At 46.6% G+C, this 24,187-nt stretch overlaps 1 protein-coding gene across 6 annotated transcripts; it reads left to right on the top strand.

Annotated features, from left to right (window-relative positions):
• Positions 1-1,092: 1,092 nt before the first annotated feature.
• On the top strand, positions 1,093-23,409 carry ATXN7L3 (ataxin 7 like 3). 6 transcript variants are annotated; one of them, XM_066587648.1, is made up of 12 exons: positions 1,093-1,154; positions 1,740-1,857; positions 2,932-3,064; positions 4,097-4,268; positions 6,980-7,098; positions 7,338-7,360; positions 8,229-8,274; positions 8,457-8,488; positions 10,955-11,026; positions 13,670-13,785; positions 14,697-14,830; positions 16,325-23,409. In XM_066587648.1, exons 2-12 carry the CDS (start codon positions 1,807-1,809, stop codon positions 16,465-16,467), a joined length of 1,041 nt encoding a protein of 346 aa, XP_066443745.1. In that variant the 5' UTR covers positions 1,093-1,154; positions 1,740-1,806; the 3' UTR covers positions 16,468-23,409. The 6 variants fall into 6 exon arrangements, with proteins under 6 accessions (XP_066443745.1, XP_066443748.1, XP_066443749.1 ...); XM_066587651.1 differs by having other exon boundaries at positions 1,093-1,174; positions 2,932-3,049; XM_066587652.1 differs by having other exon boundaries at positions 1,093-1,174; positions 6,980-7,077.
• The last annotated feature ends 778 nt before the right edge of the window (positions 23,410-24,187 follow it).

The following is a 24,187-nucleotide window of genomic DNA, read 5'->3' as shown; positions in this document are numbered from 1 at the left end:
TTCTTTTAATGGCGGAATTCCGCGGTGTTTCACGCATCTCTTTGCGTACTGCACGCGCATTTGCGCACCCGCCGTTGACTTCTATAAGGACCTTTGGTGCGCAAACACTTGGAAAAATAGCGCACGTTGTATTTTTTTTTTGCACTACGGAATCGCGGACAAACTATTAAAATCAATGTTTGATTCTCTGCGTGTTGCGCGTGCAAATACACCCGTGCGACGCCTACCGAAGGATGCGATCGCATGAGCGTTGGACGTTCCGTTCAAAGCCTTCATCTCTGATGTACATGAAAAACCCCGACAAACCAGCACCGCCTGCTGCTCTGTTGCGTCCGTGAAAATGGCGGGATGCTTAATGGCGCTGCATAGAACGCATTAAGGTGCTTTCATGGACACCGAAATATTCTTCATTAGGGCTCATTTACACGACCGTATGCAGAAAACGCAGTATTTTACCGCTCTGTGTGAGGGCTCAAGAGTCGACTACCGCCTCGTACGGCATGACCGCCCCCATTAGCTGTTTCAATGGGAGCGTTTGTTTACCGCGCACAAATGAGCACGCCTTGTGAGCGCAAAAGTACTGTAAAATACGCCGATGCACGTGCAAAAAAAGCACAGTTCATTGCGCTAATTCACAGCGCTAAGGTGCGCACAATACGCTTAGTCCCGTGCGCAGCCGACCTAGAACATTTTTTATAGTACGATCGGAAAATATAAAAAGAAGCCAAAAACTCCTACGGCAGCACAAAAATAAATGATAATAATATAAGAAAAACCAGCCTGGTCAAAAAAGGGTTAAAAAATAACTGCAACAAGGCTGCACGGCAATGAGGACTCCTGCGGCACTTGAAGGGACGGATCACGGACGAAGCCGCGGCCACAGAACTCACTGCCGTGTTTCCATGACGACCGCCACCACCACTCCCGCTCTGCGCCTTCCCCGCCTTCTGATTGGCTGGCTGCCTTTCTCCCTAGTGCTGCAGTTTCCTCCCGCAGTGGATGGATCGCCGAGCGTGGATGTTGATGCTGCTGTTTACTGGCACGCCCAGAGGGGGCGTGGCTTCGCGCTCGATATTCTCAGCCGGCGATTGAGTCCGCCTGGCAAGGTAAAATGGCGGATGAAGCTATTAGGTGCTGAGGAGCGGACAGAAGAGGCAAGCGGGGGTAATGCTGGGTACGAACAATGAAGTCTGTCGGCGACATGTCGTATACATGTGTATCGGCCGCCGGGGTGCGCTGTATCTGTGGGGAGTGAGTGCTGCACTGTGTATTGCCTTGGTCTTCAGCTGTGCCTCCTCAATAGACTGGCAGCACAGTGGGCAGCCCAGCATGGCATCAGTCCAGTCACCATACCCACGTGTCCTCTGGGCTGTGAGAGGACCACAAAGCCCAGCATGGCATGTTCAGTGCTTGCTGAGACTTGTAGTTCCACTGCAGGGAGCGATCGGCAACCTCCTTATTGTCGCCTGGTGATGCAGTTTCCGTCACGCCGTCTGTCTTTCCTCCGCTGTAATCCGTCTGTGACTTTTAGTGGGTGGCAAGTGTCGTTGGGTGGCTTCGTGTTGCGGTGGGTACGGCCGCGTTTGGCGCTGCGCGAGAGTTTTTAATACGGCGAGCTGTTTCATTCCGCCGCTTTGACGCGGGTCATCCGGATCGGCCACTGCGGACGTCTCTTGCTCCCGTTTGCGGCACGTTTCTATGGTGTCCGTGTGACTGATGTGTTGTTCTTCCTTCCACAGATAGGGGGCAGCGGCTGCCCGTGTTCTGCCTGTCCGGGCTTCCTCATCCCCCAAGGACTGGACGCAAATGAGAATGGAAGACATGTCTCTGTCTGGCCTGGATAACAGTAAACTGGAGGTGAGGGGCATAACTATCAGTGCGTTGGGACCACCGCGGTCCTGAGATCGGGGGTCCTGGTGGTCCTCGAATAGCGGTCTGCATGCTGCCGCTCCATTCGTTTCAATGGAGGATCACTGAATGCTTGAACTCCCATTGAAATGCATGGAGCGGCAGCGTCCATGCTTGACACGGGACCCCTCTTTCTGGTGGGGGTCTCAGGCGTTGGACCCCACTAGACACAGTGTACCCCTTTAAATGGCTTCCAATTTTTGCCACAAGACATTTAAAGGGGTTTACCAGGCAAAATACTATTGGTACTAATAGTGGATTGGCGGGGGTCCGATCAGGTGACTAGGGGCCGCTGTCAGCACTGTAAATACACGGAGCGGAATCTGCTGCGCTGACCCCAGCCTGCAGTAACAATCAGCAGCCACTACTCGGGTTGGGGCAGCAGCTTCCGCTCCGCACGATGTATTTGCAGCGCTGACAGCGGGCGTCTGATCGGCGGGGATCCCAAGTTGTGGACTGTAGCTGATGAACTGTAGATTCCTTATGCCGGGCTCACATGGGCGGATCAGATTCTGCATGTGGGAGGCCCGCAGCAGCTTGTGAGCCTGTCGGCGTTCCTGGATTTACTGTAATGCGGATGGCCGCTTACAGGTTTTTTTTTTATTTTCAATATTTGTATTTCCCGGTGGGGGTCCGCAGCTTGGGACAGGTGGGGGTCCCAAGCTGCGGACCCCCACCTGTCCTATCTTCAGTCACCAATGGCTTCTCCCAGAGAATCACTTCAATTCATACTTTGGGGCATTTTTTTGCCATGACTTTGAAAAACTTAGTAAAAGTCTCTGCAAATAGACCCTGAAGCCGTCGTCTCGCTACAGCGGTCCCTTTCTGGAATGAAGCCCGATGATCTGTGCGTGGACTACGGGCCGGAATACGCCTTTTATATGTTCTTGGGGACTTTTATAAATAAAGTTCTGGCCGCACTTACTATTATAACTCCATAAACCGCTGCTACGTGGAAACGCAGACGCGGCTTCCATCACTGATGCAGATCTGCCATGCTTACTGACTCTTGCTCTCTCCTAGGCTCTCGCTCATGACATCTACACGGATCTGGTCGACGACACGTGTCTGGGGCTGAGTTTTGAGGTCCACAGAGCTGTAAAGTGCGGCTACTTCTTACTGGATGAGACAGACCCTGAAAGTATGAAGGATTTTGGTATGCAGCTACTTACTATATGTGTCATATAAGTCACCGCCGTAAGCAGGAAGGAGGATTTACTTTAAAGGGAACCAGTCGCCGGCGGATATTTTTGGACTATGGAGAGCACAATTGTGCTTCCTGCGTAGCGGGGGAAGGTCCACAGTCCTTGGGAAAGACCTCACAGAAAGGTTTCCTGGGCTTGTACCCCATCCGGTCTGTGCAAACATATCCCCTCTTTATTAGCTGGAGTAGAGCTGCGATGCAGAGACTCTTGTCATCCATTTAATTGTGGGCTACCCGATCGCACACTCAGGGAGGTTCTATATTGGACAAGTATAGTTGCTCGGTAGAGAGAATGTAAGCATAATTCGTAAAGGAGCGAGAATTCATTCACTAGTCGCTTCTTTTCAGCTTACCTAAAAGTAGTCGCTGGTTGATTCGTTATCGCCTGGTGTAAACAAGGTAATCCTTCTCCAACCACTTTCCCAGGAGGTGTGCGCACTCACTTTTTTTGGAGAATCGGGCACGTTGGATTCCAACAAGACCGATCCTTTTCTTGTCAAGGCAGATAAGCTGCCGCTAGAGGTGTTTAGCACCGGGTTGCTGCCCTCTCCCTGATAAAAGCATATGTATGCTTGGCTAAGACCAGTATGTATGGGGGGGGGGGGGGGGGGGGGGGGTCAGGAGAGAGATTGGTCTAAGGCCCCTTCTAGATGAGCCAACTCTTGTCTGAGCGAGTGACGTTACCGCTAACTCGTTCGCACGCTAAACGGACAGATCGTCGTTTAGAATCATTCAGTAGTTCACGTTGCAACGATAAGTTAACGAGCCAACAATGATTTTTATGATGGCTGGAACCGAATGACGAATGAGAAAGTGCACGATTCTTGTTCGTCGCTGGTTTGCGTCTAAACCGAACGATTATCGCGCACTTTCGCTCGTTTGAATGATAATCATTAGGTCCAAATGCAGCATAAAGTTTATAGAAAAGATTGTCACGTTAACCTAATTAAAGAGGGTTTCTGCTCCTTTCCTCCTTTTTTGCAGAAATAATAGACCAGCCGGGCGTGGACATCTTTGGCCAGGTCTATAATCAGTGGAAGAGCAAAGAATGTGTATGCCCCAACTGTAATCGCAGTATAGCCGCCTCCCGCTTCGCCCCCCACCTTGAGAAATGTTTAGGGATGGGCCGGAATAGTAGCCGCATTGCAAATCGAAGGTGAGTGGAACAAAAGGGGATCATGCTGGTGGTCTGTAATGGTAACGCGCTCACCCCTCCTCCAATTGTAAAGGTGTGAAGTTCTTCAGTTGTGGTTTCATTTACATATAATTCCTAGGAAAGCCAAGTGACCACCTGTATGGCTTCCATTATAGCTTTCCGGAAGGTTGTCGCTCAGCTTTTCTGAATGGCCCATCTAGTGATGGGAAAAGCTGGTAGCAACGCTTATGATGGCAACGTTTGGATGCAGACGTTTATCTTGGCCTATGTAAAATTTTGCACCAGACTTTGCAACAGGCTGGGTTCACATGGTCATATTGTCAGTTCTCGGGCGCACTCCCATTAGCGCACCTTGTGCTGTCCGATCTGCAACTATGTTTTTTCTTTTGCACAGACCAGACCATTGGTCTGTCTGAAAAATCACTTTTGTATAGCCTTGTAGGCTGTCATGGGTGCCATGAGCTGTCTGTGGAGTACATAGACAGCACATGCTCCAAAAACATAAGGACAGTGACACCCCCCCCCCCCCCCTTCCTTCCCCCACTGTTAACCCTCTATCCATGTTGATTGCGGCATGTAAAGGGTTCACAGAGTGAGGGTGCCTCCTCTGACGTCGTTGGATCCCTGCAATGTAATTGCGGATGGCCAATGGGTTACCATGGCAACAGGACACAAGACACAGGCGTCCTGTTTTGCCATTGTCTATGATCGCCATTACAAGCAATAAGGCGTTACAGGACCGAAGTCCTACAACACCTCACCATAGCTGTTATGGTTCAAGACATAAAGAATGTATAAAAAAAAAACACACAAAAACCCTTTTTGCTCATTTTCTATATATATATAATTATGAAAAACAGCACGTTTGGTACCGTCGTGTCTGTAATGACCTGTACTATAAATTGAACACACTATTTATCCTGCATAGTAAAAAAAGGAGGCAAAATGCTTGTTTTTTTACCTCCCAAAAAGCAACAAGTGTTTGTTTTTTTTTAAAACCTTATGTACCCCAAAATGGTACAAGTAAAAGCTACAACTCGTTGCGCAAAAAACAAGTCCTCACAGAGCTTCGTCCATGAAAAAATAAGTGTTATGGGACTTTGAATGCAGCGATGTAAAAATAATTATTCCACCCCCCCCCCCCCCCCCCCCCCCAAAAAAAAAAATAATTAAAAAACAATTATTTTTTTTTCCTGTGGAAAACCTAAAAAATTCTAATATTTTTTTGTTTCCTTGTAATCATACCGACCAGCAGAAATAAAGTGTCCTATCATTTATGCTGCTCCCAGATGGATATTTGCTGTGGAATCTCCAGCGGGCATCTACACTGCGGGTCCGCAGCCAATGGCATCCATAGCATGCTATGGGAAATCGATTCTTCCTCCACACTTGCGGAAACAAATTGTGGTTTCTGCAAGTGGAGGTAAAATCGCAGCATGCTTTGTTTTTCTGCAGATTCAAGTCAATAGAAGCCTTCCGATTTGCGGACAGGTTGTGGATTTCACGTCGCCACCTAGCGACAGCGCAGGAAGAAAAATTATAAAAAACCTCTGTACTGCACATGTGCGATGGCGAGCTGCCAGCTCCATCTGCCGTGCAGATTTTTCCGTCAATGGACCTGGTACGCGTGGATGCCGTTGGTGGCAGAGCCGGATTACGCTACGGGATTCCGCACACGATATTCGGCTCTGCAGTGTGCAGAAGGCCTAACGCTGTTTAAAAAAAAGGCAGAATTGATGCGTTTTCTCTCCCTGTTCTAAAAACATAAGATGATTAGTACATTTATATGTACCCAGAGAGGATGCTCATAAAAACTACAGTTTGCCACACGAAAAAACAAGCCCTCATACGGCCATGTTGATGGAAAAATAAAGTTATGGCTTTTGAAAAGTGGAGATTAAAATCCCCCCCCCCCCAAAAAAAATCATTGCGTCCTCATGGCCAAAATAGGCCGTGTCCTTAAGGGGTTAATGTTGGATCACCCTCATTGATGAGCTGTGTGAAGAGGATACAATGTTGGGGTGAGCACTGCGGCACTCTCACTGGCACTACACCATACATCTTCTACTGGCTACGCCTCGTATTGCAGCTTTATCCTATTCACTTCAATGGGACTGAGGTACACATAGGTCAGAGAAAAGACTGCGGCCACTTCAAACAGCTGGTCGGTACGGGTACTGGAAGCCGGGCCCCAAACTGATCCAATATTGGATATTTTAGTCCTGGATTACCCCTGTAAAGGGGTGTTCTCACAGCAACAAGTTATCCCAAACCTCCACCCCCTTCCCTCATACTTAGAAGTTAGTCATCCGAACCCACCGATTTTTAGTGAGACTGGACATCTTATGATGTCAGAAAAAATTATTGGGCACATTGTAGTCCAATGCCAGTCATTTGCTCCCCCTCTTCCCGGAGATAAGCGGCTGCCAGAGATATCTGACTGATCTTCTGCAACGTCCCAATGTAAATCACATGATCTCTTAGCCAAGCTGCGCATTCTTATATATGGAAGAGCTGAAAGAAATGGCTGTTGACCTTCAACCGATGAAGGTGTACGGGCACCTCTTGTAGGTTCCCACCAGTAATGCCAATGACTGTCGGCATCTTCACAAGAGTGCCTGAACCCAGGCTGATGGCAGGAGTTTGTCCCCTATAGATGGCTACTATATACGACTATAGATTGATTAGATTGATTTGTATTTGATTTCCAGGATTGCAAGCAGCAACAATATGAATAAATCCGAGAGCGACCAGGAAGACAACGATGATGTCAATGATAATGACTGGTCATATGGATCAGAGAAGAAAGGTGCGTTTAGTCAGTCCGGAGGTAACTAACGTACTGTGTTTTATTACTATACTGCATTACTGCATCTGGATTCATTGCCCGAAACTAAAGACTTTCTTTTTTTCTTTTTCTTGTCTCCCCATCCCCAAACATTTTTTTTCTCTGCTTTATTTCCATATCTGTCATCTTTTTCTGCCCTTCTGGGTTCATGTCTGCTAAACATCTCTGCCCTATACACCATTCTCTTCTTTTTATATCTGCCCCCATCATTCCTTCTGTAGCAAAGAAGAGAAAATCAGAAAAGGTAAGAGATTATCTTCAAGTATCAAAATTTATAGGGGGGGGGGGGGGGGGGTTATATATATATATAAATTTTTTATTTATTTTATATATATACACACACGCTGTTGATTTGTTCATAGACTAATAATGGGATATCCCGCGAAATAAAGTTATATCCCATCCACCAACTTGCTTATCCATGGGGTTCTAACTGCTGGACCCCCCACTGATCCTGAACACAGGGGGCTGCAGTGTTTGCAATGAATACAGTGCTACACCCTACCATTCCTTTCCGTGGAACCGGCGGAGGTAGACAAGTTCAAGCTCTCTGCTGTCTCCTGCAGTCCCATTGAAATAAATGGAGCGGTGGTTGCCCGTGCGTTTGTAGCCGGATGCTCTGGCCTCCCATTCTTGTAACTCTGTGGGTGCTGGTGTTCAACCCCCACGATAGTTCTTCCCTCCTTTTGTTTTTGGGGGATAGCATTAAGGGGTTGTACCAAAATATAAAGGTCTCTCTTATCCACAGAATAGGGGATAACTTTATGATCTGTGGGGTTCCGATCGCTACGACCCTCACCAATCCTGAACTGGGGTCGCGGTGGTCCCTGCATGAATGAAATGGTGGTCACACATGTGGGCATTCACTTTAATGACTGCTGGGAATTGATGCGTATGCACTATCATTGGCGTGCATGTGTGACACCCCCCCCCCCAACCTGCATCATTCATGTGGGGGGCCTTCAGGACCCCCGTTTTTAGCATCAGTGGGCGTCTTGGTGGTCAGAAAACCAACGATCATAAAGTTTTATTTCCTAACGTGTGGATGGGGGTCACCTTAATATTTTGTTACAACTCCTTTTAATATAGTAATAATCTCATTCACCTTTCAGAATCCAAACTCTCCGCGGAGGTCAAAATCTATAAAACACAAAAACGGTAAGTTGTACGTTTCCAGCGGCCCACGGCGCTTGATCTCCTTCATTGTAAGCAACTAGAGCTCCTAGCATGCTCTATGTGATGGGGAGAAACCTAGTCCTAGTACATGTGGAGGGTATTCACTTCCTGGAGCCAGGACTGCATGTTTTACTATATGTTGTCTTCTCTCCCAATTCTCCTAGGAGACCTCTCCGTTACCACAGACCCCTTTAAGGTAAGTTTGTAGCTTCCAGTTCGTTCTTTACCAATCTAGAAATAATCAGAAAAATAAAAAATGAGTCGATTAACCCCTTAATGACGCGGCCCCTTTTTCTTTTCCCATTTTCGTTTTTTTTTCCTCCCCCCCCCCCCCCCCCTTTAAAAAAAATTGTAACTCCTTTATTTATCCATTGACGTCGCTGTATGAGGGCTTGTTGTTTTTTGCTTGACAAGTTGTATTTTTCAATGGTGCTATTTAATGTACAGTATAATGTACTGAAAAACTTAAAAAAAATTCTAAGTAGAGTAAAATGAAAAAAAACCGACATTTCGACATCTTTTAGTGCATCTTGTTTCTACGGCGCACAAACTGCAACAAAAACGACCTGATAACTTTATTCTATGGGTCGGTACGATTACTGCGATACCAAACTTGTATAGATTTTTTCTTACTATACTAAATTTTTTTTCTTTTTTTTCAAAGACATTTAATTTTTTTCAATTATTTTCTGCGGTCATTTTGTGCGAGCGATAACTTTTTTATTTTTCCGTCGATGTAGTTGAGCAGGGGCTCATTTTTTGCGGGATGTCCTGTAGTTTCCGATAGTATCAATTTAGAATACATACGACTTTTTGATCGCTTTTTATTGCATTTTTTCTGGGAGACAGGGTAACTAAAGTGCATTTCTGGCGTTCTTTATTTCTTTTTTTCGGACGACGTTCACCGTGCGGGAAAAATAATGCACTGCTTTGATAGAGCGGACTTTTACGGACGCGGCGCTGCCAAATATGTATTTTTATTTTATTTAGATTTTTTAATAAAAGATATGGCAAAAGGGGGGCGATTTAAACTTTTATAACTCTTATAAGAAGCTGCTGTAATGCCGAACACAGCCACTAGGGTGGTGATTTACAGTTGGCACCTCTCTACCCTGAGCAGGGATCAGAAGAATGCTTTCAACTGCGGAGCAAATGGAGATTTTTAAAGTGACTCTCCGCTTTTTTTAGGACATAATTCTGTCTTGGGGCCAGAAGGGATATATTACCTGCGGTTATTCTCTGCTGCCCCTCTGATCACCTGTTCCCAGTCCCATTTTCAGCTGTCCAAGATGGGTGACCCAATCTTCAGGCTGCCTAATCTCCCCAGTGTATTGGTAGTGTTAGACTACCAATGCAATATATCTGCTTTATGATTGGCCAGAGCTGCTCATGTGATCAGTGCTGGCCAATCGGACAGCAGTGTGCATTAGGTAGTTAGAAAATTGTGTTGGCCATCTTGGACGTCCGAAAACGGAACCCGAAACCAGAGGATCGGATGGACAGCAGAGAACATCTACTGCAGGTAATATACCCTCCTCCCCCTCCACTCCCAGGACAGAATTATGACCCAAAACTGGAGGGTCACTTTAATTTTGTCCCTTTTTAAAGGGAACCGGTCACTAGAGTTTCAGCACCACAATGTCAATTTATTGCTGGGGAATAACTTTCTAAACATGCCCTCGTTAAGAGTTCATATTAGCATTATGTATACATTTAATGTATGTAAATTACCTAAGAAGTGTCATGTGGGCGGTCCTGAAGAAATAGTCAAATGGCTAATAGGAAAGAACACATATGAAGTTGGGATTACCTGGGAGATATGTGGCACTAGATGGCGCCACGTCAAAATCTGGTCGGGGCAAATACGTAGGATCCTTAATAACGCCCACCATTCCCGGCCGGTAGCCAACTCTATAATGATTGGGTGGTCCTGGACTGCCAGCGTCTCAGCTCAACGCCCCACGGGCTGGGAGACATCGTTGCCAGCCAGCACAGTGAAGCAAGGTGTAACTCCCTTGTAGCGGCCGCATGTTTAGGAAGCTATACCGCAGCAGTATAATGGGCATGGATGGTTTTGGGTTGGTGGCTGAAGATCTTGTGACAGTTTCCCTTTTAAACAACATCCCGCTTAACTATGTGCCGCTGTTGCAAAATACCTTGGCTCCTAATTCAGGACAAAATTCTGTACCAGGGCTGGAGGTGGCAGGGGGTATGGTACCTGCTGTTCTTCTCTGCCACCCTTCCAGTGTACCTGTTTGAGCTCCTGTTTTTGGCCATCCAAGATGGCTGCAGCAATTTTCTGACTGCCTAATTCATGCTGCTCTCTGATTGGCCAGTGATGATCACATGAGCAGCTCTGGCCAGTCGGAGAGCCAGCATAGGGCAATAGTAGTCTGGCACTACCAGTGCACTGTGGGCATTAGACAGTTTGAAAATTGCTTGCCAACTTGGATAGCCAAAAACAGGACAGCAGAGGACTGCAGGTAATATTCCACCCACCCCCTCCCTTGCTGTCTTGGGTCAGAATTTTGTCATAGAATCGGAGGGTCACTTTAATTCGATCCCTTCACTTTTATGAATTGCCGACTGTTAAAATGAGCAAAGATGTGATGGCGGAGTGTTGTGCCGCTGCTGACGGTTGTGTATATTGTTGTCTCTGCAGCAGTACAGTAGCAGTTCAGGAATTAGTTATGAAAATCTGGGTCCAGAAGAATTACATACGCTTCTAACCACGGTAAGAATGCCAACGTTTCCACCTTCCTATCACCTCACCCAACTTGTCGGGCGCACTTCTTGGCATCTTTAGAGTGTATCTCAGTTCATAAAGCAAACTAGAGGCACAGCGCCTCGTGTGGAACAAGTAGTCAGGGGGATCACGCCATCGGACACGGCACCCCATCTAGAACATATAGTCAGGGGGATCGCGCCATCGGACACGGCGCCTAATCTAGAACATATAGTCAGGGGGATCACGCCATCGGACACGGCGCCCCCTCTAGAACATATAGTCAGAGGGATCACGCCATCGGACACGGCGCCTCATCTGGAACATGTAGTCAGGGGGATCGCGCCATCGGACACGGCGCCTCATCTGGAGTATACAGTCAGGGGGATCGCGCCATCGGACACGGCGCCCCCTCTAGAACATATAGTCAGGGGGATCGCGCCATCGGACACGGCGCCTCATCTGGAGTATACAGTCAGGGGGATCGCGCCATCGGACACGGCGCCTCATCTGGAGTATACAGTCAGGGGGATCGCGCCATCGGACACGGCGCCCCCTCTAGAACACATAGTCAGGGGGATCGCGCCATCGGACACGGCACCCCCTCTAGAACACATAGTCAGGGGGATCGCGCCATCGGACACGGCGCCCCCTCTAGAACACATAGTCAGGGGGATCGCGCCATCGGACACGGCGCCTCATCTGGAGCATACAGTCAGGGGGATTGCGCCATCGGACACGGCGCCTCATCTGGAGCATACAGTCAGGGGGATTGCGCCATCGGACACGGCGCCTCATCTGGAGCATACAGTCGGGGATTGCGCCATCGGACACGGCGCCTCATCTGGAGTATACAGTCGGGGATTGCGCCATCGGACACGGCGCCTCATCTGGAGTATACAGTCGGGGATTGCGCCATCGGACACGGCGCCTCATCTGGAGCATACAGTCGGGGGGGATCGCGCCATCGGACACGGCGCCTCATCTGGAGCATACAGTCAGGGGGGATCGCGCCATCGGACACGGCGCCTCATCTGGAGCATACAGTCAGGGGGGATCGCGCCATCGGACACGGCGCCTTTCAGATTTTGGCTTCCAGCGCGAACAGCTGACAGCTGAGTCCAGCTTCCAGCAACTCTGGCAGACAGCTGAATTTGTCGGGGAAGCTGCAGCAGCTGCCGGGGTAATGTAATGTAGTGTAGCAGAATTACCATTCAGATGAATGGTTGTCTTGTAATACAAGGACGGTATAAAGGCTGCCGATCTCCAGCCTCTATTACTTACGAGTTCTCCATTTTGTCACAGAGAAGTGTGGGATCCCGCTCCATGAAGTAATGGGGCATATGCACAGGGGTTGCCCCTTAGGCACACCCCAGTTTAAAGAGTTTTGCTGTTTTTTAGAAACGGCTGATAATGGTATAAAATAACCAAAAATAATTTTACAAATCCCCTCCCACTCCTCTGCCGAAGTGCTTCTGGTCTCTTAACGGGTCTCTGATTAGCTAGCTGCGGTAATAATTTGATACCAATCCCTGGCTACAGAGGTGTTTTCTGTCCAATTCAGAGACTGACGGAACTCGCATGGGATAAGAACCCGTTAATTTGAATGGGTTCATTCTCTTTTAAGTTTCACTAGGGGTAAGGAACTTGCAATCCTTTGACCGATTTCACCATATACTGTATTACTTCTGTACTGCAGTATATAATACTTTCTACGGTTGCCTATTAAGCCTTGCCACAGACAGGGCTTAATGAGCATCCATGCATGGCGTCCCTGGGCTGCCATGCCAACCCAGCAATACCCTGTGCAATCACATTGCAGAGGAGCCTTCTCACTTCTTAGATGCAGTGGACCGCATTGACCGCAGTTTTTAAGGAATTAAAGCTAATTCCAATCATGGCCATTGCTGTCAGTTGTCAGCTATTGACACCTTTCGCATCATACACCCTTCAAGTTCTCTCCTGCCCACAGTATAGGGGATAACTTTGTGATTGGTGGGGGTCCAACTTTATGATTCTGAGAACAGGTGTCCCAGCATGAATGGAGCGGAGGACACGTAAGCAAGCCGCCGCTCCATTCGTTTCAATGACAGGGCCAGAAATTGCCAAGTACGAGCACTCTCGGCGCTGTAATCGAAATGAATGGAGCCTCGGTGCACGACTGCCCTTCGTTCCTGCAGGGACCCTTGTTCTTGATTGCTGGGAGTCCCAGCAGTTGCTTCTCCAGCGATCTTAAAGTTGTGCCCGTCTCTGAATAACTTTATAACTTGGCACAACTCTTAAGTGGTTTCTGCAAACTTCTATTCATCTAGAAGGCAGCAGTTCCCCATAGTCTCTTCTCTCCCACTTCCTGATATAGACTTTTATGAAGGGCTTCCGGCTTTTAGGTATCCAGCAATACTGTAATCGGTGTTCAGCTTCCAACTGCATTGTGTGGCTAAGTTTCAGAAGATTGAGGGACCCCATTCTATTAGATACACCCGCTATTACTGCTGCTTACAGCGCTAACCTCTTAGATGGCAAACCTGATGCCACCTTTTTATAGCCTGTTACTGAGGCTTGGGGTGTGGCACTGCAGGCATCGTCATGCCCAACTCTTGTGTGTTCCTCGCCAACACTGTGTAATATGTAGGTGTTTCTGTTCTTTCCTAGCAATGTGGTGTAATATCAGAGCATACTAAGAAGATGTGCACCAGGTCACTACGCTGCCCCCAACACACAGATGACCAGCGGAGGTCAGTCAGGGTTTACCTCCTGGGATCCTCGGCGTAAGTGATTTCTGTATGGTGCTGTGAACCTGTAATCAAATGCTTAGACTTGTGTGTACTCCCAGTGTGACTGGAGCTGGAAAAGTGAAAAACAAAATATGTTTAAAGGGGTTATTCAGGGAGATACACTTGACCTAATCCAGTCCGGATCCAGCGGTGTCGGCACCTCCGGCCCGATTCGCACACTGGGTCATAATGATGTGGAATGTTATCGTGACATCATTGTAGGGTGTCGGCTCTTCAGCTCATTTCAATAACTAAGCTGGCCCCTTCTCTATTGGCCATTACAGAGGAGGAGGCTGTCTTAGTTATTGAAATGAGGCAGTTGTCGTCTCTCCCCCCCCTCCCCTTCCCCTGCCATGATGTCACAGCTGACCTCAAAGTCTATACCACATTGACCGAATGTCCGAACCGGATAGGTGGTTGAGGTTCCGGGACCACTGGACCCCGACTGAATCAGGGTAAGTGTGACTCTCCAGAGAACGCCTTTAAAATGTAGGCCCTTAGGAGCAGAACTAGTGCCATGCAATAAACCGGACTGGCACTTGATACTGTAGGGTTCCCTCACGCCTATCTCAGAGTCCTTCCTAGGCGTTGGACTCTGTTCACATCACATTTGGGCCATACTGTTGCTGTTTCAAGGGGTTTCTGTGATCTCGCTTTGAGGACCTATCCTTAAGATAAGGGGATCAACAGATGGAAGGATCAGCGGCTTCTGCTGATGCACCGCAGCCCCGTCAATCCACTTAAACCTAGTGTTGTCTTTTAATGCAGCTCAAGAGGACAACTTGGTCTGACTACCGTTCCCCCCCCCCTCCCCCACTATATACAAACCTGTCATACGTCTGCCCCCAATGTGATGTGTACAGAGACTTGGGCCGTTGCTCACATCCCTCTCCATTCCCACGCAGCTCTCTCCCGGAGCCTGACGGCAGTACGGATAACGACAGCTTTGACGTGGTGGAAGGACAAGCGTTGATGAGTCGATTGCCGTGGGATGGATCCTCTGATATCTCTCCATCTGATTCTGCCTCCTCCAAAGCCAGTAAGAGGTTTAGTCAGAAGGCTTAGTGACTCGCGTTAGTAGATATCGGCTTACAGAAATACTTTGACTTCAAGAAGCTATTTACACTGCACAGATTTAAAGGGGCGTGCTCAGAACCATTATTCATCTGCTATCAACGGGTTGATGGAGCTGGCCAAGCCCAGTGCCCTCACTCCCATAGACCTTGACTAGAGCGTTAATGTGTGCATGAAAACGTCTAGTCAAACCTAAGAAATGGGATCCTCGTGATTGGTAGGTGTCGCAGTGATCAGACACTTATCACCTATCCTGTGGATGGGTGATCAATATTTAAAAGGGTATTCCGGGCACTTACCATTTATAACCTATCCTCAGGATGTTGGCGGGGTCCGCCCATGGGAAAAAAATGTTAGAAAAAGACACCATACCCAGAGCATGCTGCATTTTTGTGAAACCCAAAAGAGCCACAAACTAAAGCAAATTTGTATTTTCTTGAGAGCAGATATGTGTATAAAGGATTTTTTTTTTAAATGACCTTCTTTTAAATGTCCTGCTGCTCTACTACCTTGTTTTCCAATGCTGGCAGCCCCTGCAGTGGTCACAGGCTGTTTACATGACCGCTGCAGCCAATCGCTGGCCTCAACAGTCATGTGCTTGAATAGCATGTGACTGCTGAGGGCAGTGATTGGCTGGAGCGGTCACATGAACAATGTATGACCACTGCAGGAGCTTCCAGGATTGGAGTACCGGGGTCTAACGATACAGGACAGTTAAAAGGAAGTATAGAGGGTTGTTGGGAGACAAAGGTATTGTGGATACGTATAGGTGTCCATGATTTGGGCTAGTGTTCCTGCCTGACCGCAGGTCTCCTCATCTGAACTCGAAGCATCTTAGGAAACTGATGCTTGTAGTCAGACCCAGAGACCCATCCGCATTGTGGGCAAGTAAATATGGCTACCATACGCTCATTTGAGTAAGACTGGACAATTCTGCAATGTCACGCGCGCACTGGCTTGAGCAGTCGTGTATGGAGCGGTGTGTGACCACTGAGAACACTGATTGGTCATGTGAACAAGGAATTGCATGTCCCCAGCTTTGGGGACTGGAGTGGCGGGAAATTTAAAAAAAATAAATTTAAAAAAATTGCAGAATCCCCTTGGGGTATGTTCACACTTGGCGAATTTGTGGCTTTTCCAACCCAAATACAGCTAAAAACCAGTTGAGGATCTGCAGCAGATTTAACCCCTTCAGTTGAAGAGGTACAATCAGCTGTGGCTCGCCACCAAATGGTTTGGGTTTTGACGTAGATATTTTGAGTTTTTTTTCTTCTATGGAAAATCAATACATTCATGACGTCTGTACCCTTTTAAAGTAATAATGTAAGTCCATAATACCTTGGAAACAGCGCCACTCTTATCTATAGGTATAGTTTGGTATTGCAGCAGAGCCCCGTTTAAGTGCTGCATGTCATAGAGGGATATATAAATTGACCGGTCCTTATTATCTGACCCTCAGGTACAAATAACTCGGATACACGGAAACCCAAGAAGAAAAAGCCAAGTCACATCAACATGAGTAGCGCAGGTGGAGCCAGCAAAAAGAAGAAACCCAAAGCTCCCGCACCACTAACGCCGGGCATGTACAGTGAACTCAACTGAGACCTAGAGACGTTGTGGTGTCATGGATCCAATCGCTGCGAGCCTGTGCCTACATGGGCTCTTACCTCTGCCTGCTTGGCCCACTCGCTGCAAATGGTTATTACCAGGCTCAACCCGACACTCCCGCCACAATTAACCATCTACTGTGAAAAAATATAAAACCTGTTCTATATCAAAGGAAAATGCCTAACGCGAGGCAGTCTACTCCTTCCCACCCTTTCGGGCATCTCTGCGTGCTGCCATGTTCTGTATGCTGCATCTGTGCTGCCGCTGATGTCATGTGTGATGTCATCTGTGCTGCCTGGCTGCCGGTGATGTCATGTGTGGTGTCAGAACTATAATGGGAGGAGTTTGTGAGGGGGAGGGGGCTTCAAAACCTAAAGGAGGTTACAATGGAGTCCTAAGCTGAGAATTTTACCTAGTCGTGAAGTGTTTAGACCCCTGCTGCTGAGTTGAATGGAGACTCGGGGTCTTTCGGTGGATAACTGGACTTTTGCGGGACTCCATCTTGCCCGTGCTAGAACTTGCATCTCTGGAACTTTCCGGTATGTGAGACCGTAAACTTGAAGATTTTCCAAAAAAAAGAAAAAAAAATACGAGAAAAAAAAAAACAAAACACGGTAAATAAAAACCACGTGTGACCTCATCACTTCTCAGCCACAGAAGTGTTTTAGGTGTTTGGGTGTTGGCCCCAACCGAAGCCCATGGGGCGATCAAGTGTTTCTGCCTTGGGCAAGTGAAAGGTAGAAGGATATCTTGCACGTATTAAAAATTCACACTAAGTATTTCCTTGCAAGCAGATCTGCTTCGTTGTAAATGTATATATATATAGTGGGAACATCCGTCACATTGATGTGTTTTGTTTCAAGAGCGTCTTCTAAGGGCAAAGAGACGGCACAGCTTCGTTCCTTGGTTGAGGGAAGCGCACGCCGGCTGACAGTGTTCATACAGGACATTATATTGCACATGTCTTAAGTGTTCTGGTCCCTGTCACTGGCATGCAACTTTTTGGTGTGGCCTGATGAGAAAGTTTATAGGTAAAAGGTGGCCATTGTGCGGTCGGTGATTATATGAATGAGAAGCCATGACTGTGGTGAAACTACAACCACCAGCATGATTTGACGGCTGCTGGCAGTCTCCTTGTCTGTGCAGATTAAAGGGGTCCTCTGCTTTTCTATAGAGTTTTTAGAAGGGTCTGGTAATCACAAAGTGTCCTCTTACATCTTTGGGGAAGCCAGACAATGTATTCCATTTCCCTGCAGCTCCTCCACAGGGGAAATGAAGTATTACACAGTATCCATTCATATCAATGGGTTGTCTGTGTAACCCTGGAAAAGATAGGTCGTTTTTAGAGCAAGAGACTCTATAACCGCTTGGACAGAGAGCCCCCATGTTAATTCAGCGTTAGCTAAAAAGGGTGTATGGGTTTGTAATAACAGAGACGAGTAGTCACCAGTGGCAGGATAGGACTAGGATTTAGCTTTTCCTGACATCGGATGTTGGACAAGCGTCTGGTAACCTCTATAGACCTTATATTGTCTGTGGGATTGTGGATAATTATCTATTTTCTCTGCTTTGCTTAAAGGAGACCTACCAGAGGTATAAAAGACCTTTGAGTGTACCGTACATTTAAGGGAACCTGTTACATCCAACAAGCGCCATAAACTTAATTATAGTGCTTGTAGAAAAGGCAACATGGAGTCCAGGGGTGTAATACTTGCCCCATTCTCTCACTGGGACCACTGGAAGTCAGAGCTGTCTGTACGCGTGCACTGACCGAAGAAGAATCGCACTCGCAGACAGAGCAATGCCTGCCAAGGGTGATACGGTAACAGGTAGTCGGGGAAAGTATAGAAAGTACATCCCCAGACTCAATGCTCCCTGTCCTGTGAGCATCATAACTTAGTTTATGGTGCTTATCGGATGTGACCGCTTTCCTTTAAATATACGTCTTCCAGGCTGGGATATGCTGTCTTGAAGCTCAAGGCCGCACTGCTAAGTGATTCTAGTGAAAACCTTTCATGATTTACTTTTTGTCATTCATGTTTCTATTCCAATATGTGTGTACATGTATACGCTATCCAAGCAAAAATAATCTTATACCTGAGCAAGAATGAAAAGTAGTATTTATTGCCATATGTTAACACTTAGTGGAGCTCCTTTGGCCCTAATAACATCAGATACGCTCGGTGGCATACTTTCTACTAATGTCTGATATACTTCTGCTGGTATTTCCCTCCACTCATCCTGCAAACGTCAGAGTTCTGTCAAAGCAAATACATCAACTACCATGTGAAAGGAGAGTCGTCCTTGGACAGTTGAGCAATGGAAGAACGTTCTATGGAGTGACGAATCGTTCTTCTCCATCTTCACATCAGATGCATGTACCTGGGTGTAGAGAAGCCTAAGGACCGCCTTTTATCTGAGTGTGTTGTGCCAACAGTAAAATTATGGTCTCTAGGAATGGTCGGCCATACTTCCCACAAGACAACGTGCCTTGTCATACATCCAATGGTGTTTTAGGTTGGTTTGAGGATAGGGATGTTCCATGATTGGACTGGCTTGTATGGAGTCCGACCTGAAACTTACAGTTCATCCCAAAAATATTCAGTAACATCAGCTCAGGAAATGTGAACAGGGTCCATCTTCTTTGATGGTATGTTCCCACGGGGTAGAGATGCTGAGAAATTTCCATAGCAGAAAATTCTGTAGCATTCCCACATCCAAAACAGAGGCGGTGAAGGGAGCGCTGTAGCTGCCAAAATTGGCTACGGATACGCAGCTGATTTCGAGTCAAAATCTGCACCAGTGTTTTGGATTGTAAATCTGTTCTGGATGCGTAATTTGCCATGGAAGTTTCCATTACAGAATTTCTGCCCTATGGGCATGAACCCTGAGAGAACTCGCCAGGCATTTGCTGGATGAATGGAGGGAAATGCCGAATAAAGGTATCGGAGATTGATAGAAAATATGCCATGTTGGGTATCCAATGTGATTGGGGCCAAAGGAGCCCCACTAAGTATTAATATGTGGAAATAAATACTACGAGGGGGGGGGCTAAGTATTGAGCCTTACCCAGAAAAAATTGAGCTAGAAAGCTGAAACTGCCCCACTATTCTACATATTCCCCCAGGATGTCAATACACTTGTGACATCTGCTCTGCAGCATTAGTTGCCTCCAAAACACTCCCAAACCATTATCCCTTTATGTGTTTTTTATTTTTCTGAGATTGGGGAATGGATGGTAGTCAGAGAAAGCCAGGTCAGATGGCTGGGGCATAATTTGAAACCCTAAGGAGGTCATTTTTGCACTAGTGGTACCTGCAGTGTGTGATGGGCATTGTCATGCAACAGGCTGGCACCTTTTGGAGAGCTTTACTCAACAGTTTCCTAATGAACAGGAATATATTGCATTGATGGTTGAACCCTTTTGAAGGTCGTCCACGAGTGGAACTCTCTTTTTATCCCAAAAAATGGTTGCCATTTGCTTCTGCGCTGACCTTTGCACACGGACGTCTTTGGCCTGGGGGAACCACTCTGCCTCCATTCCTTAGACTGGTCCTTTGTAGATCCATGTCTCATCACCAGTTACCAGTTTGGCCGGGAAATCTGACTAATTTCTTGCAAAATGCTCCAAAACGGCCACCAGCGTCTCCTCTTCTGGTCGCTTGTAAAAAGTTTGGGGATCCACTTGGCTGTAAGACTTCTTATTCTCAAGTCGTTGTGGATAATGCCACCATCTTTCTCCCGTGATATCCCCAGATATGTAGCAATACTTTAGGCTGACATTCGGTGGTCCTCCATGATCAGGTCATGGATGGCTTTCACATTTGCAGACAAGGAGACGGATTCAGGACTTCCACTGGGTTTCTCATTTTCGACACCGAAATGGCTAGTTTTGAACTTTACAACCCAACATTTAACTGTTGCATATGAAGGGCCACTGTCACCCAAAGTGTGTGACATTTCATCATGGATCTGCTTTGCACCTCTCCCTTGGAGAAACAGGAGCTTGATTGTGGCCCTATGCTCTTCCACACCGAACGTCTTTGGAGAAAAAAGATAAGTTAAAATCACAGGTAGTTGATTTTTATTTGCGTCATTGAATATAGACAAGTACCCCCTCTTCTGGGTAAGGCTCAATACTTATCAGCACCCCTTCGTACTTTTGATTCTTGCTCATTACTTGGTTGGATAGTGTAAGTATGGATGGAAAAAGTAGCCACAACCAATCTCTATAATAATGCCCAGAATCAGGACGGGGAATCTCTCAGTAGTGCAGCCTCAGGCTTTGGGCCTGTAATTTCAAGCAATCCAATCTTGCTATGTAATGTTCTTTTCTTAAGACGATCCTTTTAAGAAGCCAGAAGTGTAGTATGACACAAGCATCTGCCAACAATTCATAGGACTTGGTAAGATACATAGTAAGATGAGGGAGGTCCCTGCTGCCGCTTATCTCTGCTGTAGGTGGCTGATCGTGGAAGCTGATTGGTTGCTATGACTAGTGCTGCACATTTCCTTTGCACTAGTGTTTGTCGGTGACGTCTGCAGGATGCTCCTTCACCAAACAGTCAATGATGCAACGTTGAGCAATCCTGTCTGCAGAGCCTCATGAGATGTTATATTAGTAATAGTGCAGACTTTAAATGGCCTTTTAAAGCTCTCCTGCTTTCAGACTGGTACGGTATAAGCCGGGTGGGTATAGGATGCCCCCGTGTGGCTGTATGCTGCAGCTGCTCCGCACATGAGAGGGAAACGCGGCTGTGTGCTCAGCTGTCCAATTCAACTGGGCTATAGAAGGTTTCCTGGCCGGTCTTGGTGCCTGCTAGGTTAACCCTTTTAACCTTGATGGTGCACTTTGCAAGTGTGTCCATATATTGTGTCAAAAAAAAAACAGGATCATGTCTGATTGGAAGGAAGTAAGGCTATATGTCAATGTTTATAGTGATATATCATCCTCTAGCTGCACAGGATTATAACATTGCGTTCTGATCCTGTATGGTTCAATTGCTTTAAAGGGGTTGTCCAAGTCTGAGCGATTGATGACGGCTCTGTACAAATTGCAATGGCCCGGCTTGGTATTGCAGGCAGTGTTTCCATTGCATTGGCCTGGCGAAGAGTTCATCACTGGAAGTTCTAAGCGGCAGACCCCAGCAATCAACTGTTGAGGATAGGCCCTCAATAGGTTCCAAACAGTGTATTCCCAATCATCAACTATTGTGGATTGGACCTCAATAGTTCAGACCTGGACAAGCCCTTTTAAAGGAAATTGTCCAGACTTGGACCAAATTTTTTTTTTTTCCAAAAGCCTAGCCACATTCAACAGCCTGTAATAATTTAATATATTAATCTAGTTGTTTTGAGCTCCATTTTTCTGGTGTAAAGCCCCTGCTAATGATAAAATTCCATCTGCCTGCAACCACCACTAGGGGGAGTTCATTCCATAAAACGTGTACATTGGACTCAATACTAAAGCAGTGAGCTCCCTCTAGTGGTGGCTGCAGGCAGAATTTTATTATTTGTAGCTGCAGGGGATTTGTAAATCCTTATTCCAAAAATGAAGCTATATGTGTAGTATATCAAATTTAAGAAGTACAAAATGCTGGACCTAAAGGGGGAACCCATCATGTTGAACTTGGTCCTTGATCTACATGTAGCATGTTAGAGAGGAGAAGCTGAGCAGCCTGTTTTGTTGGAGAACATTCAATATCCTCTCCATTCTTCACCCTGTCAAGCCCTTAGGCTCTATGTATTCCACTTAGGGGTAGCCCTGCCTATTTTATCCTTTCTATCTTAACTAGTTGATAGAACCGCCCACTGGACTCCTAAACATTAGAGTGGAGCTTCAAATGCATAATATACAAGTTATACCAAGTCTTTACACATTTGTATATCAACCCACTCAGCTCCTTCAGCTCTATAACATGATACCTGCAGCCTGGACTGTATGTACAATGTGTCTGGTTCCCTTTTTTTTAAGCCTTTTTTTTTTTTTTTCAGAAGTACTTCAGAACCTCCTTTAAGACGTTTACTCTGAGCTGTTCCTTAAGTGCTTATTAAGCCATTTAAGACAATGCGATACAGCTCCGTCAGAGGCTAAGCCTATAGGCTCCTGTGCTATGTTACTGCAGAGTTGACATGGGCTTCATGGTCCGTAATAGGGGTTGGGTGAGGATTAGATAGTGATCTTCCCAACAATCGCGATATTGCATGGAGGATCGTCTGATAGAGGCTTGCTTGGCCTGTTACATTAGCTACCTTGAAACTGTGGCCTATGCGAGCTTGCATGTATAATTAGACCATGTGGTTCATACTAGGTCTAGTTAGACTTCAGCTAACTCAACTTTAGATAAAAAGTAATATCTAAAGAAGCTTTAATACAATATATAGTACATAATGGTCCTCATATCAAAAGTTGGGCAAGATAAACTCCCATCTACCCATCTAGGCTTGCATTGGACATATTTATACCCGATCACCACCTACCCGAGCATCCAATGCCAATAGAAAATATCTTTTCTTCACCTCCTGGCAACCAATCAGTCTTCAAATTTTTTCAAAAATGTTTAAAGAACGAAGCTGAACCCTGCTCTGCTCTGCCCCCTAGCTGCCTACAGCAAAAACTACAGCTGTTGTAGTGTAGCTGACAAGATAATTCTCACTATTCTATGTACATAGAGTATGACCAATGGCTGGATTGCCTGGCATGTATATGGCATGCACAGTGGCTGCTTGTTTCTCCTGTGGAATGGACAGCTAGTTCTAGTCGATAGGACACATTTGCAGGTCGTGATATAAATGGTTATCAAGACTGTAAGATATAATTCATGTACTGTATATAAGGGGATCCATTCACCTATGCTGGATCTCCTGAGAAATAGGATGTTGCATATATGACTCTGTAAATTGTATGTGTAATAAAGCCGTGTGATAAGTCTTGTAGTATTACTCTCCTCATTATACTCGGAACACTTATTCTTATTTGGAAGAATACCAGAAACTTCTAATTTCCCTACAAGAAGGAGATGGGAAAATCCAGCGATCTGAGCGACTCCCAACGAGGCCGGGGTCATCGGAGCTAGACTAGCCGGGGCCAGGGCTTCACAGCCAACCTTTTTTGACACCCCCCAAAAAAAGACGGGCTTGTGTAATGGGTTTCAGCCCACGTTGGGAGACCCTTACTGCTGCGCCTATTGAAAACAAACTTCTTTTTCCCTTACTAAGCCGCGGTGTGTGAGACTACAACATCACATAAAGCCATGGGCGATTTGAAACCTGCATTCTTGATCATTTATGGCTCCAAAGCAGCTCATAACCAGACCTATGCAAATTTGTTTTTTTGTCATTTTTTGCAATAGGTATAATGGACCTTTTTGACTTGTCCATGGGTGGAGCATGAGAGTAACTTGCTGGAGATAAATTTCCTTCTAGAATCCACAAAGGGAACACTACCAATGTGGGGCATTTCTAGTTTTGTTGCTCTCTATGCACTGTGGATCGTCTGAAGGGCTGCATTGTTCAGAAGGCTCCCGAGATTTGGAGTGCCAGCAGGGAGTCCCTGTTTATCACTAGCAGATGACCCTGCTGAGCACCAGGTGAGACCCATCGGCCGAAAGTGGAGATGTGGATTCTTATAATCACAGCTCAGAACTGGAACCAACAGTAGCGACTTTTCAGGAACGAAGTTGTCCATCACAATGTTCCTCTACTGGCTCTTCCT

The sequence above is a fragment of the Eleutherodactylus coqui genome, chromosome 13 (assembly GCF_035609145.1).
Source record: "Eleutherodactylus coqui strain aEleCoq1 chromosome 13, aEleCoq1.hap1, whole genome shotgun sequence".
Taxonomy (NCBI): Eukaryota; Metazoa; Chordata; class Amphibia; order Anura; family Eleutherodactylidae; genus Eleutherodactylus; species Eleutherodactylus coqui.
Note: the sequence above shows the minus strand (reverse complement) of the source record. Positions and strands in the feature narration are given on the sequence as shown.

What these genes read in the sequence shown, in the direction of transcription:
- ATXN7L3 (XM_066587648.1), top strand. Translation starts at nt 1,807, where the DNA reads ATGAGAATGGAAGACATGTCTCTGTCTGGCCTGGATAACAGTAAACTG. An exon ending in TGGATAACAGTAAACTGGAG is followed by an intron (nt 1,858 to 2,931) that starts GTGAGGGGCATA and finishes GCTCTCTCCTAG; the next exon opens with GCTCTCGCTCATGACATCTA. An exon ending in TTACCACAGACCCCTTTAAG is followed by an intron (nt 8,489 to 10,954) that starts GTAAGTTTGTAG and finishes TTGTCTCTGCAG; the next exon opens with CAGTACAGTAGCAGTTCAGG.